The sequence below is a fragment of the Oncorhynchus kisutch genome, linkage group LG13 (genome assembly GCF_002021735.2).
Source record: "Oncorhynchus kisutch isolate 150728-3 linkage group LG13, Okis_V2, whole genome shotgun sequence".
Lineage (NCBI taxonomy): Eukaryota > Metazoa > Chordata > Actinopteri > Salmoniformes > Salmonidae > Oncorhynchus > Oncorhynchus kisutch.
The window spans coordinates 35928081-35949764 of record NC_034186.2 but is presented as its reverse complement, the minus strand read 5'-3'; the positions used below and the strand labels follow the sequence as shown (position 1 = coordinate 35949764).

At 42.1% G+C, this 21684-nt stretch overlaps 1 protein-coding gene across 1 annotated transcript; it reads left to right on the top strand.

Moving 5' to 3' along the window:
* Positions 1-193: 193 nt before the first annotated feature.
* onecut3a (one cut homeobox 3a) lies at positions 194-21499 on the top strand. The gene is made up of 2 exons (XM_020497553.2): positions 194-1502; positions 16870-21499. Exons 1-2 carry the CDS (start codon positions 461-463, stop codon positions 17160-17162), a joined length of 1335 nt encoding a protein of 444 aa, XP_020353142.1. The 5' UTR covers positions 194-460; the 3' UTR covers positions 17163-21499.
* The last annotated feature ends 185 nt before the right edge of the window (positions 21500-21684 follow it).

Below are 21684 nucleotides of genomic sequence, written 5' to 3'. Positions count from 1 at the left end.
CTGGGCTAAAAATGGAACAGCCCATCTGGCATTTGTCCGAAATGCCAGATGGTCAGTCCACCTCTGGACTGAATGCTAACACTGTAATATAGTGCGCGCACACATGCACAGTCACGTCTTAACATTTGCGCGGGCACGTCAACATACACGCTGGAAGCACAGCCTTTGCTTTCGATAGTAGTGGTGCGCTACAGCGAATGGAATAGGCTACAAACAAGAAAGGCACCATACCAGAAGTGTGAGCAGTGTTTGGTGGCACAGCTCTGTTGCGGGCAACTGATCGCTTGAAATCATGCTGGATTGACTGAAGAGGCTACTACAATCAATGGCTTGGCTTTGAAATCGTTAACATTTTATTGGAAAGGAGTGTGTGAGACAGAGGGAGAGGGAGAGCGAGGGAACAAGAGAGTGCGCACGAGTGAGAGGGGAGAGAGAGGTGTAAATAAAGATTATTTCAACAATGGAACTTACAATGGAAAACATTGGAAATCTGCACGGCGTATCTCATTCTCATCAAACGGGTGACTTAATGAACTCTCCGCACCACGCACGGCAGTCCTTGGCGTCGCATCGGAACTTGGTGTCGCACGGACGGTCAGCCATGGTGTCCAGTATGGCCTCAATATTAGAGGGAGCTGGGGAGTATCGCACAGACCATGCATTGTCCGGTCCCTTGCACCCCGCCATGACTATGTCCTGCGACTCCGGGATGACCATGAGCAGCACTTACACTACGCTGACACCGCTGCAGCACCTGCCTCCCATAGCCACCGTCTCGGATAAATTTCACCATCATCCTCACCCGCACGCTCACCACCATCCGGCCCATCAGCGTCTCACCGCCGGTAACGTCAGCGGCAGCTTCACGCTCATGCGGGACGACAGGAGCCTTGCCTCAATGAGCAACCTCTACGGCCACTACCCTAAAGACATGTCCGGCATGGGCCAGCCACTGTCCCCTCTCTCCAACGGCCTCGGGTCTTTGCACAACTCGCAGCAGACTCTTGGTGCCTATGGTCAGGGAGCCCACCTCTCCAACGACAAGATGCTCTCTTCGGGAGGCTTCGAGTCTCACGCAGCGATGCTGTCCCGGAGCGAGGAACACCTGGCCCGGGGATTTGGGGGCCACGGGGCCGGGATCATGTCATCCCTGAACGGTATGCACCATCACAGCCATCCGCACTCTCAGGCTAACGGATCCATGCTCTCTGACCGGGAGAGGCAGACGGCGGGGGGCGGGCAGGGAGGTGGGTCCGGGCAGGTGGAAGAAATAAACACCAAGGAGGTGGCACAACGAATAACGGCGGAACTCAAGCGCTACAGCATTCCCCAGGCCATCTTCGCCCAGCGGATCTTGTGTCGGTCCCAGGGAACCCTGTCTGACCTGCTGAGGAACCCTAAGCCCTGGAGTAAACTCAAGTCTGGCCGGGAAACCTTCCGGAGGATGTGGAAGTGGCTGCAAGAACCGGAGTTCCAGAGAATGTCGGCACTCAGACTAGCAGGTGAGTAAAGAGACGTCCAAATGTGAAGGGATCTTAGAAGTCAATGTGGCGAGACTATCAATCACTACTCAAACAGATATCACTGTAACAAGTTAGCATAGATTCTTTGAGGAGTTAACAATGGCTATTATTCTTTGAACTTTGTTAAACCAGCATGTTGAATTGAATGTTTGAAAAGATATTTAAATCCAGATTGGATTGACTGCTTCATGCTCATATAATAAAGTATGACAGAGTAAACAGCAGCTATGCTGTGGTAGTCTACTCTGCAGGTGATATTCTAATTAGCTGTTAAACTTGAAGACAACAAATAGAAATGAACTTGTTTCAAGTTTTTGTACTCACTAGTGTTCTTCCAACGTTATACTTGAATCAATTTTACGCACGCGCGTAATGGGGAACACACACACACACACACACACACGACAAGGTGTTTAGACCACAGACAATAGGAAATCAAACAGGGAAAGCCCTGCATCAAATTGATTGTGCTTCTCTGTAACTGTATAATTTGGGCCACAATAACGCATCTAGGCCTACACTGGTGGGATTATTGACCAGAAGTTCAAAATGCACATATTCACTCTTCTTCTGGTGTTGAGTCGTTCCATTGGCCTCATGTTAAATATCGTTTTGTCAGCGTATTATGTATCAAATGGACCTGGAATTCTCGTGGGCTTTCCCTTCCCCTGTCTACTCCGCGAAGCACAAACAAGGCGCGTCTGAGATGCTAGGGCCTAGCAGCGAGTCGGGAGCGTGACCTCTTGCGAATCGATACTTCGGGTCCCCGCGTCCCTTTTCAAAGTAGAACACTGATAAATGATCGATTTGGATCTGAAAGACAGCTCAACAAACAGATGCGCCTGTCTTTGATTTTCAACATTCTGCGGCTTACGCTTTATTTATAAAGTTTCCAAGTCCTTTATAGGTGGAATAGAGACTTCATAGTGATATTGTGATTATGAATAAGTAAGAGTAAAATAAGAACTGAAAATAAGAACTGAATGGAGGTGAAATAAAAATAGGCCTAATGTCAGAATGAACTGTGAACGATGACTTTCCTTAAATCTACAAGATACCAACTCTAAAACATCAGCAATAAATAACACTACAGTCGAAGTTGTACATTGTGTTGTAGCCTGTACTGGCTCTAAAAATACATAAGCCTAGTATAGCAGCCTAGAATGTTTTTTTTTTACATAGGTCTATGCAACTCTAATGCACAAAACTAAAAAGTATTAAGGCCTACACTAACCTACTTAAGGATGTCAAAGCAAAAAAGCTAAAGGCATTTACTTCAAGAATGTTATTGGTATTAGTTGAACCCCAAACATAATCAATACTTGGTCTCAAGCTTGGAAATGCACCAGAAATGTACAATTTAATTGGCAATCATTGCTATAATCACTCCACTTTGAGACTGAGAAATATATTTCGAGAGATGGGATGTTTATATAGCTACAATTGAACTATTTATCCATTATTTCCACACTTACCTCTGAATTCATAAGCTATAACCATTTATTCATTCATCAGTTCATTTATTAATTTTTCCAGTGAGAGGTAAGAGTTTGTAACAATGACCACCGGGCTATCCCAAGCACCTGCGGTGAAAGTTCCAAGAAGACAACAAAAAAAAGCTACCGAAAATTGTGTTGTTGTACAAGATATAAAGCTTAGGAGAGAATTAACGAGTTGGAAGTGAGGGCCACTTTCATTGATGTTTCTCCAAATGACTACGTTTGGACATGCACGCGCTTCAAAACGCCAATCAGTACTTCTCTGTCTTATTTCAGTGGACAGTTCAATTAAGCAGATATAGTGGCATATTTTAGTTCCAGTCAATGCCCTATTGAAAAGCACTTAATGGCATGTAAATTGTTCCGCATTTAGTGGGGTTCTGGTAAATAAAGATTTAAACACTCTACAATTGTCTCTTTAAGTGCCATTGCTGTTAAACCTAATTGAGCAGTGGGGTTTTAAATCCCCCCCCCCCCCACACACACACACACTATGATACAAACCTCTCAATGAATGGACTGAAGGCACAAAACTAGAGCTATGGCACATAACTTCCCATACATGTGTATTTCTGCATGCATGTAGTCCTACAGTATGCCTGTGTATGTGTAGCATGCATGTAGTCCTACAGTATGCCTGTGTATGTGTAACATGCATGTAGTCCTACAGTATGCCTGTGTATGTGTAGCATGCATGTAGTCCTACAGTATGCCTGTGTATGTGTAGCATGCATGTAGTCCTACAGTATGCCTGTGTATGTGTAACATGCATGTAGTCCTACAGTATGCCTGTGTATGTGTAGCATGCATGTAGTTCTACAGTATGCCTGTGTATGTGTAGCATGCATGTAGTCCTACAGTATGCCTGTGTATGTGTAGCATGCATGTAGTCCTACAGTATGCCTGTGTATGCGTAGCATGCATGTAGTCCTACAGTATGCCTGTGTATGTGTAGCATGCATGTAGTTCTACAGTATGCCTGTGTATGTGTAGCATGCATGTAGTCCTACAGTATGCCTGTGTATGTGTAGCATGCATGCACGTTCGTATGCATTCATTTTAGAATTGATACGCCTGTGCTCCATTTGTACCCCGATGGCTATTCTTCATACTTCATTAGTTTACAGGCTATAGGCCTAATAGGTATAGTGCAAGTATCATTAATTATTTTCAAGTATCAATCAATATCATTCGTAGAAGTGATATTACCGTGATTGTTATGGTTATGATTATGGCTATGATTGTTAAATAGCTGGGCTCTCTGCGAGCAAGTGGTTATCCCCTGACGTGCTGTCTGTTGTCATGTCAGTTGCTCGCAGGCAAAATGACAAATGACTGTGGTATGTAAATGGTGAGCTACATTTTACTTATTGCATTTCAATTCGCCATTACCCACTGTGCGCATGTGGGTTGGCAGTGGGAGTTAGGATTCTAAAAGGGAGGGTGCGGATTCTCGGTCGGCCACATCAATCAATACATTCAAATTACTATTCCGAATTCATCATAGTCCCACAAATCAATGCCGCTTCCCTGCTTAGCTAATGTGAAAATGCCAGTGTCTGCACACTCACATGACAATCTTCCCCAGAAAATTAAAAACAGAGCACGATGTAGTCAAATGAGGGGGGCTGCGTGCCCTTTATTCGCACACCATAAAACACATGGTTACAAATGTGTGCTGCGTTGTCCCCGAGTGGAGGGCAAGGTGAATCTCACTAAAGTGCAAACGTATAGTATGGCCTACAATTAAGTCCAACCTGTGCCTCGTAACGCATTACGTTGATCATGTATCAAGCTGATTGGCTTTTTAGGACAGCTAATTTACAAAAACAAGCTCACAAAGTGAATGTGTTCAAATGTTGAACCAACGCAAACAAGGGTGCATTATAGGTAAAAACAACAACTTGGATTGTGTCGAGAAAGATACGGAAAATGGGGGTCTGAGAGACATTTAAAGATTGCATTTACGATCAAAACAATTCGTATTTGCATCTGCGTTGAATTCCACACTCCATCTCAATGTATTTAGTCGGGTCAATAATGCAGTGATCGATAACGATAGCCAGTGCATCTATCAATTATTCCGCCTCAGCACTCTCTCCCATTGGACTCTCCCAGAGCGGTGGGTGGGGGGGGTGGGGGTGGGGGTGGAGAGACTGGAAAAATCCCCCATTGCACACCTTTTTCTCTCTCTCTGTTGTAATCATGTTACATCTGTAGACTGGATGGCAAACTCACTCTCAAAACACCCTTTGGGGGTTGGGTTATACAATCAGCCTGGATCTGTGTAAACATGTATTCACCAACGCATTGTTCCAGACACACTCGGGAGCCAAGAGGAAGACAATAGAGACAACAAAAATGATTCGATCCTGCCAAACCACACATGCGTAAAATACGACGCAATGAAATATTTCGCAAGAGCATCAATCTCATTTATCCCAAATGTAAAGTGGGAATATCAAAATTGTGTCGTTTGTAAAAATTCGATTTTGGGGGTGAGATTATTCTCTCTTCTGTTTTGTTCTCTACCAAAATACAGGCAGACTATGGATAGGGAGAGAATAGCTCAATCAACTTCATTAGAGGCTAGGCCTACATTCACATCAAGGGAGGTCAACCTCTCTGCTGTCCCCATACCTTTTCCTATTTCTGGATGGAGGAATATTTAATATGGCTATACTACTCATGAAAAGCTAATATAAGTAAAATGAGTATTTTATGAATCTATTACCTAGCAGTCATCCACATGCATGCATCCTTCATATACTCGGAAAAATGTCTGCCTGCCTCTAAACAGTTGGGACATAATCCCAATGCCATCACTGTACCTAAGCATCGACCAACCCAGCCTGTTCCACACACCACTAGCATTTCTATCCACCTCCAAGTGTATTTGCTACAGAAATGCTCACCCCCACCGACAAAAAACATTTTCATTTGGGATCACCGCTGTCCATGGTGCTGAAATCTTAGGCCTTTATGAACCGTACGGTTGGCCTGTTTGAGGTAATGAATTGTGGCTTTGCTGTAGCCCTTTCCTGCAGTCAAGTGACCTAGTGAACCAATGGGTGGAATTGTATTAATATTTGTCATAATTTCATAATTAATAAACTGTTTACGCTGAAAATCTGGTGTTTCTATGTCTAACGGTTTTGTTTGATTTCCATCATTAGTTAAGTATTTAAAGTGTAATATTGGGATGCAAACTCAAAATTGAATACATTTCAACTATATATCTGACATGGTACAGGTGTCTTCCTTTTTTAAGCAGATAACCATGTGTGGGGTGTATAGAGAGCTTGTAGTAATAAAAGACTGTACAACAATGTATGGTTGAGGTAGGCTATGTTCATCTCCCAGATGAGTCAAATTCTTTATTTTGACATGTTCATATAGCCTGCGTCTAGCATACTGTATGTCCTTCACCCACCATCAACATGTCAAGATCAATAATATCACACAATGTCACAATCAGATCAGTCTCACCATCCTGTGTGGTCTATGTTAAGACACATAGTTCAGAGTCCCGAGAATAAGGTCCATATTCTCAATATAGAAAACACTTTTCTGGGAGATTCTTCTCAAGAATGCACCTTTTCCAGTACCAAAAGACACTCAGCAATATATTAATCAAAAGCTGTGATGCAAGAATGTTGTTTATGTTCTAACCCGGAAATCCGGTTAGCGGTTTTGATTGAATAGAGCCTTTAGGCGTGATTGATTTAGAATAATCGAAAGCAGGCTTTTTCATGAAGAGACGGGTTGATACAGGCCTGCGAAATGATCGATGCGAACTTTAATAATTGATAGGCATGGGGAACAGAAGGGGAGAGAATCATGCAGCTGCGGTTTCACAGACGCATTTTGTTAAGCACAGCAATGTGTGCTGTAAATAGGTCTACTGGGATTCACACACGCGCGCACGCATGCACACACTGAAATCATGTGGCTGTTGTGGACAATGGGGGGCATTTTCTCCGGGGCACAAATGAAAAGCTATTCACATTCTTCAAATCCATTCCAAATGTTTGTCAATGCAGCCAGATGACGAATTCTGATTTGTTTTTCTGCGTTTGAGGAGGCGAATTGAGTATAGTGATGGAGAACGTGCACTCACAGACACGGCTCCCCATTTTTCCAGTATAGCCTATGTGCCTGCATGTGTGTATGTGATCGGGATACTGAGTGCGTCTGCGCCATACATTGTTAAGGCCGATCTGGCGAGCTCTGAATCTGTATCGATTTCCATTCCCGGGTCTCTCCCTTCCATCGCTGGAGCTACGCCATGCAGGCATAGGCCTACTCCCGCTAACACTTCCCCCCTCCGCTCATGTGCAACACCATTTTCCCCATTAACAGCTCACCCTTCATAACGTACAACGGAATGACTATTAAACGCATGCTTTCATTGGCACTTGCATTCACACGACCAAATCCTAACTAGTATTCCACTAATCATAGGCTATGTTGACGTTTCACTAAAATGGTGAAGCAGTATTCTATGGATAAGGGAATAGCCTAAAATTAGATTAGGCCTATGCCCAGACAGACCAACTCTGAAAATTACAATGTGATCAATAAATGATAAAGTAAAGCTCTGAGACAAAAGACTGTTCCGTCCCTTACACAAGAAAATGTGGGCAGTCGCACCTGCCTGCGACCCACTCACGCTGTACAGTAGCCTTGCTGCACTCTTGCTGCATATTAAGGGGCCAATATCGTTCAAATTTTCATCCTGTATGTACATGCTCACACAGACTACACACAGTACACACACAGTCGGGCAAAGAGAGAATTCACACGGGGGCATGCAATTATAAATGCAGCACATATAGGTCTATCTAACCCGTTTGCCTCAATAGGCCTACAGTTTAGAATACCGTCTATTCTATTTTAGATGATCAATTCCTCCGCTTTTCCGTCGCCCCCTCGCCAAACCGGATCGATAGGAGAGAATGACCTTTAAATCAAATTGCTAGGAGACTGAACTGTGCGCACGAGGCTAGCATCTAAGGGTTAAATGACGTTGCGTCACCGATTTCAAATATAAAACAGTAAGAGAAGCCATTTGCTGAATTACAGAATCATTGTTGTAGACTGAAATCACAGCAACATTTCCCTGCCAGATAATATGAAAAGTATTCTGTTTGTAGGCTTATCATATGTTTTATTAGGCACATTGAATAGTCTATCCAAAATCACTTTGGCACCGTAAACTGTGACTCCAATTATCAACACGTGAATTGGCATATGGCTGAAACAAAGGCATATCGTTTTGGGTTTAATCGATTTCCCAAAATATTTTGGTGAAGTGGAATGAGTAGCTAACGAGACAACATTATACATCTAGCCAACCTTCACGTTATGCTGTTTGTAGCCTAAATGGGTATTTGTAGTGTGAAAATGTTGTGACAAGAATCAACCAAGCCAATGCGCGTGCATGTGATGATGGAATCTGAGCTCATGCAAGTCAACTGCATACTCTTCTATGGGTGCGTATACTGTCCAATACAGCACTTCCCGTGCGCCCTGCGTAGCCGGGGCCTGGTGGTAAATCTCTGCGCAGTGGTGCTGAAATGCTCTCTCTCTCCTGTTAGCAGTAGACGCTTATCTGACGCCAGACAGGACATTGGTTATTAAAGGTCCGATAATGGCTTGTTTAATGCCCGATCTAAGGCGAATAGTGCAACGTTCGAAGAACAAGGGAAAGACAATGCCCACGCAATTCTTTGAAGGAGAGAAAATGCACACATCCCCATTTATGCCTGAACGAATAGGTTAATAGTAGGGCAGCATTAGCCAATAGCCAACAAATTAGGCTGCACTGATAATTAAATGGCAACATGCAATGACAGCAGCCTCATGCATAGACCAATACGGAATTCATAGTGATTTAATGAACACAACCATGTTTGCATATTACAGGTTCGGTTGTAGACAATAGGCCTATACAAATTCTAAGGCAGTATCACGGATGATAGAAATAATATGTTTTATGAGTATGCTTTTGTAAAATTATGATTAAAACTGACTTCAGAAAAGGGTCACATTAGGCCCTTATTACCATAAAACGTGTTCGGGCACTGCATGCCAACAATCATCTGCAGACAGAATTGGCTTAATCGATTATTGTCGAAAGAGGATCACAGCAAAGAGATAAATAAGCAGTCGAGGGGCGTAATGTTGTGCATGCTTGTATCAAGATGATTTGCACAATAACACATGGTTGTGTCTACATTTTACAGTGGTATGAATAGTAAAACAAATAGAAAACACGGGAATGTTACGCCTACTTTTTTTACGCCGTACACATTTTTTTCCAACATTTAAACTTTTCATTTAACTCAGAGTTGAATAGTAGACAAGTAATTCCAAAGAGCATGCAGCTTGACTCATTGAAGACGGAAAACTGAAAGTTAGGACTAATTGTTATTAACCATAATTTCACATGAACAAATATGTGATCATATTACGGTCATATTATTGAATACATAAATCATTAAAGAGCCTGAAAAATACAAATATTTGAATGTCCAAACGGCCTAACCTGAGAGAGCCGAGCCTGCATGCGCTCAAATACACTGACTGTAACCTGGGTCGATCACCAGCCGATCGCAGAAAACCGCAGTCACACACAGACAGTACCCACAGATGCAACCCGAAACTCCAGTTGGGCAAACCCACACAAATCAACAAAGGAACAAAACGACCGTGAAATCAATTGATGAAATAATCAATGCTATATTACATGCGAAATAAACAAACTGAGTGGAGTCCAATATAAAAATTTGAATTGATGTTTGAATATCAATTCAGTGAGGCTATCGTTTTGATTATTCAGGCCAATACGGATCCGGAATCTTTAGACCCCTTTTCTACTATTGGCTACAAATGAACAATGTTGTTGCTTATAGAAGCTATATATATATATATATATATATATATACACATAATTACATAAAATGCATATATCACATTCAATAATCCAATATCAAAATTAACACACATAATATGTGTATGTGTGTACGTGTGCTTGTATGTAAATAATTCCCATGTATGGCATTAATTGCGGTTTATTACTATTCGTTCAGGATTTTCACAAGGCACAATAATTACACCACGGTGTATATCTCAATCATATAACGCAGGCAAGCTCCTTTCGCTCATTTGGTTTGGGTCCAATGCAGATAATTATGTTACCTAAACTAGCCACACGGTTGTTGCCATTTTTGATACTTTCACGCCATTAGTTCGCAGTGTTTTAGATGTTAATGATACAGGTCTTGTCTCCAATTTCATTAACGCAACTCACACCCACATATTATGTGACCTCAAGCCCAACTTTTTGTTTTACCATTCTCCACTTTTGTTCGATAGACTATTGTTATATAATTGATAAAATATTGGATTCATTTTAATTCAATTTACTCTGACTTGTTAATTCTAATAATAATAATAATTATTCGTAGTATTTATTGATACTACAATTCTGCTTTATTACATAGGCTACTATTTAGTCATATTTGCAGCCATTTGAGCTGCCTCGTTGGTTGAATAACATTTTCCATACAAGTTCTCATCTGCACTGTGTTTTTTCAGCTGACTGCAGAATTAAATCCATCAAAATTGACCTTTGAGATGATTAGCAGGCTGCTTCAGTGATAAAAATGTTCAGACCTTCCCATACATCACAAAAAATAAGAAAAATACTCAAAGAGTGACGTAAAGTAAATCAACTTAAGGTTTAACTTAATAAACAGAGGTAGGATTGGTACCCTAGGCAATATGTTTTTTTTTTGGCGTTACAGAGCAAATTAAAGTTCTGAACATGCCAGGAACAGTAGGCCTATATGAGTAGGGGAGAACAAACACCACTGTGACGTTTGAACAAGCATTTCGCTACACTCGCATTAACATCTGCTAACCAATGTGTATGTGACAAACAAAATGTAATTTGAACAAGATTCCCTTACTGATAGGCGGGTACGCAGTGTTAATGTTGGCCACACAACTCACTCAAAAACGATATGCCTGGTTTCCTGTAGTAAATCATCCATACTGCCAATGAAATAACCCTGAATGTTTGTCTTCATTTTATTTTAAAACGTAAAACATTCCTCAACATAGTCTCTGTGCCAGGGTATTGGAGTTTTCCTTTGTCTATTTGATGTTTTGGCCTGTAGGCCTATATATATCGCTTGATGGTGTATTTTTGTTAACCAACCCATCTATACACGTGTGTTGCTATAAAACAACTTAAGAATAGGATAGGCTATGCAAAACATTTGCATAAGTACGATCACACAAGAACAGACTGCCCACCTTCACAATATCAACATAATATAACTGCAATTAAATAATCGAAAACGATGAGGTGATAATCCCTATTGGAATAAACTAAATAACAGCCCATATTAATGATTTGAAAAGCATATTGCATGTCCACCTCTTACATTGACCCAATGACTTGTTACATGCCAGTTATTCATAGTAAGTAATTATGAACAACAGGTTGAGTCCATGGTTGACATAGTGACTGTTTCTCGCCCGCAGTAGCCCGGCCTCTGCGGGAGAGAGTCGCACCGCACCCAATTTCAGATCAGCCCCATTCAAGCCATCGATCCCAGGCAGACCGGTTGGCTGAACGGTGCGGTTAGTTATCGATTCCCCCACCATACCCCACCCCCTCTGCTCTCCCACTTCAAATCCGACAGAGCACACACCTCTAGCCTGGCTGCTGAGACAGATTTCACACGCTCACATATTTATTTATTTCAGAAATGTGTTTATTTATTTATGCCTACCTATTTTTTTTAATTTTTAAGTCATCTGGAAGCATGAAGTGTCTTTTACTAAAATTGGGGATTAGTAACTCAGGTATAACCTAAAAATAATAACAATGAGATCAAATGTGTTGATTATATACATCAAATAAGTTCACAATTAATTGACAACGAATCCCATAACATCAAATGATTTATAAACTGACAATGTCGTCCAAATTTGAGATACACCTGTTGTTATTTAGGATTTAGATAAGAAACTCAGACATGACAGACCACTTGATGTAAAAATATGATTATTATTATTTTGTAGTCTTAAGTATAGATCAAGCCAATCTCAGCGAAGTTAGTCAATGTATTAACATGATCCCACTCTTGCAAACATGTTGCACTAGTACTTGTATTGCTGTTTCACATGAACTGTATATCTCTAACAAGAAGAATCAGTCGGTTATTGCCTTTCTTAAATCAGGGAAACACCAACATATGACAGAGTGCATAAAATAAAGTAATGAGGTGTCACTCAATTCTAAATGTTTAATCATAAAACAAAAGTAGAGTTTATAACACTATTGCAATCTATAGATGGGCACTCCTACGTTTCCCCTGCAGTCTGTTTACTGAGAAATGCCACCATATTTCATTGTGCAACTTTCACTGACTTTTGTTGCCAATTATGATATGCTTTATCAATCAATTTAAGCATGACGTCTACAACATTTGCCAAGACACTAATTTAGTCACATTTGACATCAGTTAAACATTACTGGTAATCATCTGAATGTTTCCATCGATAATCTGAACACTTGAGCACTGTTTTCAAAGGAATTATGCAACTGTGAATGACACAGCTGTTATCACAAGTAATGAGGTACGTACATATTGTATTATATCAGGTTCTGGGCCTGCATACTTCATAATATTTATCTTAAGGTGATTAAGGAAGTGCTCACGTGGCTTCTTTTTAAGAGCAAATATTAAAGCAAACAAAAAAAACACATTTGATTGGTGAATGTTGCACACAAAGAAATGTCTGACTGATGATCTCATATATAATGGTAGCCTAATGACTGGTGAAATATGAACTATAAATAACATATTTTAAAAAAATGAAAAAGTCTAATGAAAACGTACGCTACCACTGAATTGATCCTGAACTGCAGTTAGAACCATTTTTCTTCCATCAAGTGATTTGAGCCGGGTGACTTTCAAAGTGTTATTAAAGTTGTGGGGGAATGCCTTGCAGCAGAGCAGTGTGCAAGGTAAACAAACACATTGTATCAAGTTATCAGTATATTAGCATCAACTCTGCCTCATTACATTAAGGAGTATTGAGTTGGAAGTACTTTGCATTGGGAAACCTTGGCACTGCCCTGCGGTCTGAATGGAATAAATACTGTACAAACTAGCCTTTAAAGTGCAGCCCAGTCGATACACATACTATCAATCTTTGTGCAACACAACATAAGTGAAAAACAAAAAAACATTCCTTTATAATACTGCACGTCCCATTTTACAGCACTATTCAAGGTCTGGAGAAAAGGTGCATCCGATTCTGTGGCATCTAGAATCCTGCAGGGGGAAATAATTGAGTTTTAGATAACACATTGATACATGCCAACTGGCAGTGCTTATAAGGCAGAGATAAGTGCCTCGGGTTCTTTTCTGTAAGGGCAATGGAAGCATGACTTGAAGGTGGCTTTATAGTGTGTATGATGTTGAACCGCAGCCAGTAAAAATGTTTATTGGTAGATTAATTACATCGGTAGTCTAGTGCTAGAGTAGACCATACACCCTATACACTTTAACCAGAAGTCCTGAACGGACATGTGTTTTACATTTAGGACTGTTGACATTAAATATTTAGCCATGGCTATTAGACATTATTAGCTATATTGTAGGACTAGATGATCATAGCCCTACGGGGCATTATATTCATTCTGCATGGCCAATAACCAAAACTCGTTACAAAATGTCGTTCATTCCATAGATCCAATGTGATTTCAATGTCTAAAGATTAGGCTACTTCTATCTTTTGACACGAACTTTATTTTACACCTAGTAGGTTTCTGTTTTTCTCATACAAGTAGAAAGGCAGCACAAGATTGTCAACATGGCCTTTGGATGGCTTTTGGATAACCCAGGAACTGTCAAGAGAAGTCCTTCGAATAACAGGCTTCGTAGGCAAGTGCAATTACATAGCGGTTTATGAGAACCATTGTTTCTACAACATTTTAGCAAATAAAACCTACAATTAACCAACTCGAAAGACGCTTGCTCCATGTCGCGTCACGACACGATTAGTATCTGTAGATTATTTAGCATCCGTCTCATTTCCCTGCATGTTTTGTGTCCCTGCCCCGCCTCTTCCCATTCTCCTTCTGATGCATATTTAATTGCACGAACTGATTTTCACACATTAATTATTCACAAATCTACCAACCGATATTGAACACCCAGGGCCTTTCCCGTAACCTCTGTAATGCTAGCAGTAATAACTTCCAGAGAAAGAGAAGTTAGTCTATTTTTGTTTTGTTTTTACACAACTTTATATTGACACACATTTAGACTTTACATTGTGGTTCAATACAAATGAGTCCAAGTCAGGATGCTCCCGTCTATTGTGAGATTGTTTTGAGTGACCATGACAAAAGCCGACACCCATAGGCTATATTATGGTAAACCCTATACCGACCCAAATGTATCGATTGGTAATTATGATGATTAATTGAGTAGGGTAGGCCTATACTCTGATGGCTACTCTGATTACCATCTCTAAAATGTGTTAAATGGCATTTTACAGAAATGTGAGAACTTAGGCTCGTATTCTGCACAATATGTCAATACTAATAAAGAGGAGTAGGTACATATAGCTTCAATCTTATATGAACACATTTCAGAGCACATTTTGTTTCTGCCAAAGCATGAGGCACAGTATTGTATCTTAATACAATACTGTTTGGAATTAGTTGCTTTTATAGCAACTTCCCCCTAACCGTATACACATGCCAAACGTAGGCTATAGGCGATTATCCAATACAATTCTCAAGTTTAGGACGGAAAAATATTGAATAAACAAAAAATATAATTGTATATATTTAGCCTATCTATTTATGAATTTTACTACGATGATTCCACTGCAGCCACAGCTAAGTAACGAACGGGTAGACTAATTGCCAGGGTGTTAGGCCGGAAAGAGTAGACTAACTTGAAAGCCCAAAATAAAAGCCAAATACATTTCTATTATGAGTCCAATGTGGATAGTTCTTTGTGCATGCGTTTATGTCCGTCTCTGTGCCTACTGTAGCTCTAAAAGCTGCAGTGATCGATTTTCTTCTTCTCTACGGCGCGCTTGGTTCAGTAATCAGGGCCCCCTTCCTCATCGATCGATCGCTATTGATTACTAAATCCAGCGCCTGTAGCAAGGCAGCCCAGTATGGGGCCTAATACGGCCAGGGCACAGCGCTAGTGACACCTTCTGACTGACTAAGAGACGATAAAACAACGGGGCCAAAAGTCTCCCACAGAGCTCTGTGAACAACTCGAACATAATGAGATGAAGGGGCTGGATGGAGAGAGGGATAAGAGTGGATAGCTGTGTTAATAATTATACACTACACACATCAATAGCCTGTTGAATCTAATGTCATCTGTTGCTCAAGCTAACTACAATGATGATACATCCAGACTATATGAAACTATCATCATCACCACCACAACTAAACCAGCAGCACTAACCGATGAGCTATAAATTAATGTCAATAGGGTAGGCTAAACACTGTACAAGTGTGTCAATAGTGCAGAACCAGTGTATAGTGTATGTGGGTACAGTAGGAAAGGCCTGTAGTGTTGATGTGAAACATGAATATGATGGATGTGCTGGTGTGGAGGTTAGACGGCTGTAGTAAACAGATTTGACATGCAATGGCTGATCAATGGGCTCTGGACCACTGTAATTAGACACACAGCGCCAAAGCCTTGCTCCAGCCACTTCAGCACAATCACACACACACAGGCGCACACACATCAGAGAAAGTGAAGAATAAAGGAATAAAGGAACATTGGAGTGAAAAAAGGTAGAAAAAGAGGGTAATTATGGCAACAGCAGGGGAAATAACCCACTGCCTTGAATCCTCAGGGACGAAACGCACCTCCTCCGCATCTATACCCGTCTCATCATGTTTTCACTGTTCATTTCACCTTTATACATAGTTCATACTTAGTTTACTGTACATGACATATTCTGTACATTTTTATTTAGTGCCTCTAAGTATTACTATATGTTTTCTCTTCAAATTGCTCCTCATAGAAGTCAGTACACACTCAACACTCCATTTTGTGTTGGAGGCAGTTATAAATACCACCTCAGAGCTCAATGGACAGGGCTCCAGTGGCTCTATGTTTGATGTAGCAGACGGCAGACCTGCTGGAGGGGATTCTGACCTCCATCCCTGTAGAGAACCCCCCAATTCCTACAGCAATGTGGGTCAATATCTCCCGCTCTACCACTCCCTCTCTCATACACACATGCACACACACTAAGCTCTCTTTCTCCCTTCTCTCACTCTCTGTCTCTCACTCACGCGGATGTGTGCGTGTGCACATGCACGCGCACATACACACACGTACACAAACACACACTCACACAAACGCTCACTTTTGTGTAACAGTCACTCAGTCTCCCATTGCGACCCAAACTGCATTAATATTGAATCAAACAGCAGTGTCTCCACCAGGCAGCCAGAGCAGCTCACCGCAGGCTAGCTCCGTCTGCACTCTGCAGGATGGAAGGAATATTCCCACTGGGCACCAAGTTTAATACATGGCAATATAAGGGAGCTCAATCTATTTTGCTGCCTTTGAAACCTGTTTTTATTTCTGGCTAATGGCTAATTTCCCACACCTTCCCCTAATTCTCCCTCTGCATCTCTCACCATTTTCCTCTATCTGAAATACTCATATTCATATAGTATTACAGTACTATAACTATAACACTGCATTTATGCTATGTTTATCTCTTCCCTTTTGTCTTCCCAACCCCAACTCTACCACCCCTTACAGCCTGCAAGCGCAAGGAGCAGGAGCAGCACAAAGACTGCAACATGGCGCCCAAAAAGCAGCGGCTGGTCTTCACGGACCTGCAGCGCCGCACACTCATCGCCATCTTCAAGGAGAACAAGCGCCCGTCCAAGGAGATGCAGATCACCATCTCCCAGCAGCTGGGCCTGGAGCTCAACACCGTCAGCAACTTCTTCATGAATGCCCGGCGCCGCTGCGTGGATCGCTGGCACGACGAACACGGCACCAGCCCCGGCCAGCCGGGCACCTCGGCCAACACCTTCTCCAAAGCCTGAGAGGCCCGGGGGGAGCCACGGAGTGGCATGGGGATGGGAAGGTAGTACCTCCTGTAGCCCACTCCGTTCCCAATAACCATGTTGATGCCTCATTCCTTCCATGCAACCACCTCTTGGTCAGTCGTAACTTTAACCACAACGATCTGAAAGTCTCACCACTGGACTGTTATGAAGCAAGTGAAACGTAAAGGTAACATGTAGTCAGGTCCACACAAGGACAATCATCTTTTTTTTGATTGAATTGGGTTTCTGTTGATGGTGTCAGTCCATCTACACTACAGGCACCATGATACGTTGCTATGTTTAAACGATCTCAACATCAAGCCTCAGCCAGCCTCCCTATCCAGGTAGTTGCTGCTGAATCCCTCCAAGCTCTCCCCTTTGTGTCTGCTACGAGTCTGCTGAGCCCCATTCTCTACTCACATTTCTCAACAAAGACAAAAGAACATCAATAAACCTGACAGCACACAGCCCTGTTATCTAACCCAGTCCTGTGCGCAAGACCATCCTAGAGAAAACAACACAACCCCATGAAAAAACAAAAGCTCGACCAGTCTTCTCCTCCCTCTCTCCACTCCTTCTTTGCCAAAGGTATTCCCTGATGGCCAGCCATTTCAGCGAGCCACTCGGATCATACGCCGGCAAACTAATGAATTGAAAAATGAATCGATGCAGACAGGGAGAGGGAGCAGGGCCTTGACCCTTCCTGAAGGTGAAACAGAAGACGCTTGGCAGTAAAGATACTCAGGTCTGCCCGGCTGCCCAGGTCTATATTTTTGCACAGATGTTGGAGGCCTGCAGGGAGACTGTCGTTGCTTTGGAGAAGCAGAAGCGTCTGTGTTTGTGACCATCGGGGAGGAGATATGTCTGGACATGCTCTTTGTTCAGGAGGGAGCTGCTTTTCACTGATCAATACAGAAACCAAGCGACAACACGGCCAGGCAGGCGTCCAGCCAACTGTATTACAGCTGCTGCAGAAAATAATGTAAGAAGAGCACATGGGGAACTCGATGGAGGTGGCGACACAATGGCCTCACCCGGCGGCAGTGTCCAGTCTACTCTGCACTGAAGGTGCCCTAGTGCCCCCTGCTGGTTATAGGCGAAGCTGCAGACTGCAGTCCTCTTAGGAGAAGCTTCTCAGTGTGTTCCAGGGCTGGGGAAAGAGAGGCCATGGCACAACATTTTCAGGCCCTCGCACCTCTCTGAAGGCAGATCAATAGAGAGCCATTATCTTATTGTTGTTCCTCATCCAACAAGGACTGGTGAAGTAGGAGGAGGGGATGGTTCAACCAGCCGCCTATACACTGGGAAAAAGAAGAGGCAGGTTTTTAGTAAACACTCCAAATTCGTTACCTTGATAACACTCACCAAGCAAATAGATTACCTTGTGTCACAACATACACGTCAGGTTATTGAAAATATACACTCAGAAACACATACAGTTGATATAGAGATATGTCTCAGTTTAATTTAGTGGACAGAGGGGTAATGATGGATGCAGAAACATTTGAGGTGCTACGGAGATTTAGTATTACATCATCATTTACGCAAAAATGGTGGGGAGGCTCCCTGTTTTGAAACTGAATGACACAGTTTAGATGCATCCGTCTTTTACCAAAAATAGGGATCAGCAGATTTGGAAAAGAGCCAATCTTCCACTTGATATTCCCACCCAATGGTTATTGTCTGTGGCTTGCTGCGACATACTACAGTCACAAATGCTACAAGAACTAGTGCCAATGCTAACTGCCTTAATGATAATCAGAGAATATGGCATTGCATTCACATACAGCTACAGTGTGCCCTACTCCTAGTGATGGGCAGTATGTGCCATAGCAACCCACAATAAACTTTTAAGTGAATTCGAATCTGCTTTTTTAGAAAACAAAAAAAATGTACCCGATTTTATTAAAGCATACAATACCAAACCTCAAAACTACAAAGATACCACAATATGTTACAAAGAAAATCCACTGACACATACAGGACACATTTTGAAACAGAGGAAAATCTCTCTCGCTTTCATTCTATCTTTGGTTATCTACCTCCTCTTCCCCTACCCCCTCTTTTCCCTCTCTTTCTTTCTTACACTCTATAATATTGATGCGGGTAATTAGTACCATAGACACAAAGTTTATATTTCTTGTTACTTTTGTGCTCTGTCGTGCATAAGTAAGGCACCTTGTTGATAAATCAAAAAAAGACAAATGTAAGGACTTTTTAAAAGAAAAAAAAGATGGATGCAAGGACCGAGACCAATGAAGGACATCTTTTTTTGCATTATATGTGAATATTGACGAGGAGGAGATATCTCCCAAGAGAAGGACAAACCAGGGAGATGGACGATGTATTCTTTCGTGGCGTTTCATGTCGGGCTGCGGTCCGTACATCAGCACCCCTTTAATCTGAGCCTCAAAACTGGCTGTGGAAAGGGGACGCAGCATGACCTCCATACGTCCTTTCTGGTTATGTGTGTGTATGGGGGGGGGGGGGGGGGGGGGTGAAGGTTAAAGGGGAGTTGGAACATGGATGCTATCTGAATGGTCTTAAAATGCAACTGTAGCATTTCCAACAATATAGTTAGATTAACTGTGCAGATTAGATAAGACATTGTCATGGTAAATGGTTTGATAAAATGGCTGTAAACTCACTTTGCTATAAGCAGTGAGTTTGAAGTCTCGAACGATGAGAAAAATTGATTTGTGGTACACAGTTCAGCAAGGATAGGATTCAGCTCTGTGTCCGTGGCTGAAAAAAAATGACCTTTGTTTGTAGTGAGAACCAATGTGGCTACCTCACTAAGCTGAGTGGTTTGTGAAACCGCCACGAATACCAAAGATTACTCCAGCCTGCCAGTCCCAATGCTGCCTGGGGGACACACCAAAAAGAGCCCCCCTCTGCCCCAACGCTGTTACAGACAGACACAATGACACAGTTAGACACACTGACATGCTCCATACACACACAGTGCAGTCAGGCTGCATTGTGCCACAAAGGAGGAGGTGGCTACCATGTAGATTGAGTTGAGTGCCTTTTTCCTTCAACCACGGGTGGGACTGCTCTGGACACACACACGCGCGCACACACACACACACACACACACACACTCACACATAGACATTACATTCATTATTAGATGGACAGAAAGGGGGGCCAAACAAAGGGCGTGGGGGCTGTGTCAGCATCTTCTTTCATGTTGACTTTCCATCTTGATACACTAGAATCCAAGCACTTTATCATGAAGGAAGTCTAGAAAACATTTTCTATACACTATTTATTTGAGACAAAAAATATGTTACTTCGAATTCCTTCGATGGCTTTGTTACCGCGCAGTAGTTGCTGTCGGAGTAGTTGCTGTCGGAGTAGCGCAGAGCCCTAGTTTCTGTAGCCTGGTGTTCTTCTGCTCTCTGTCCCTTTACCCCTCCCAACAGAGATATTTTTATGTAACAGAAAGGGAGGTGGTTAAGGGCTTTGACAGAAGTCAGAAGTGACCAGGTTGTAGTTGTAATAATCGCCCCACTGCATGCCACTCTCTCTCTCCACACCTGGTGCCAGAACTAATGAAGCACTGGGCACTGGAACAGTCATTGACAATTATAGACTGACACAACTTCCCTCTCCCTCCAACCCCACCCTGTCTACTCGTCTCACACATCAACTTCTCCCCCTGGCCAGAGCTAAGACTTGGTAGGCATGTGTTGACAATTAATTCTGAAATACCTCAAACCTTTCATGTAAAGTTTATGTAATTTAACTTAAAATAGTAATGCGAATGATAACAATGATTATGATACTACGATACTATGATAGTTAGTTTTGGAACTTGTAACTTGAAGCTTTATACTGTTACATTTTTGAATTTGTTTGCTCATTTTCTTGTCTGTTTCCTGCTTGTTTTGCTAGGGCATGAACTTAATGTTTTCAGAAAGACATTGTGAACGTTTCTGTGGAAGTTAAAATGGGAAAAGAACAAGGGATAGGGGAGAAGGCTATTATAAGAGGAAGGAAAGAGAGAAAGAGTGCTACAAGACATAGTTAGCTCAACTCTTTGAGAGGCGTTTTTTCAAAGACAAAAAAAAACACGGATTTGGATCGAATTCCAAAAAGTATCATTTGAATATCAACCAAAGGAAGACCTTTTTTACTCATCCTAAGCTTTCGTCTGCCATGTTGTTCTCTTTTCTCCAAAACAAGTCCACAGTTACTTTGGAAGGTTCCTGAGTGTGTTCAAGTACTCCTGATGTTATTCAAATATTAAAAAAACAGCACCTCTCACTGAAAGGGGGGTGCAACCTTTTTTTTCTGCATGGATATTGTATAACTGTATAGAAACCTACAGGAATGACCTGTGATTTTGTGGGAGAGGAGGAAGGAAAGACTGGGGGGGGGGGGGTATTTGGTAAAAGGGTGGGGTTGGGGTTTGGCGTTGGAGGGGTCTTTGTTTTTAGACTTTTTGTCACTGTTGGATTCACTGGTTGTGTGCATGTGTTGTTTCAACCCTTTCCCCCTCCCCAATGTATAT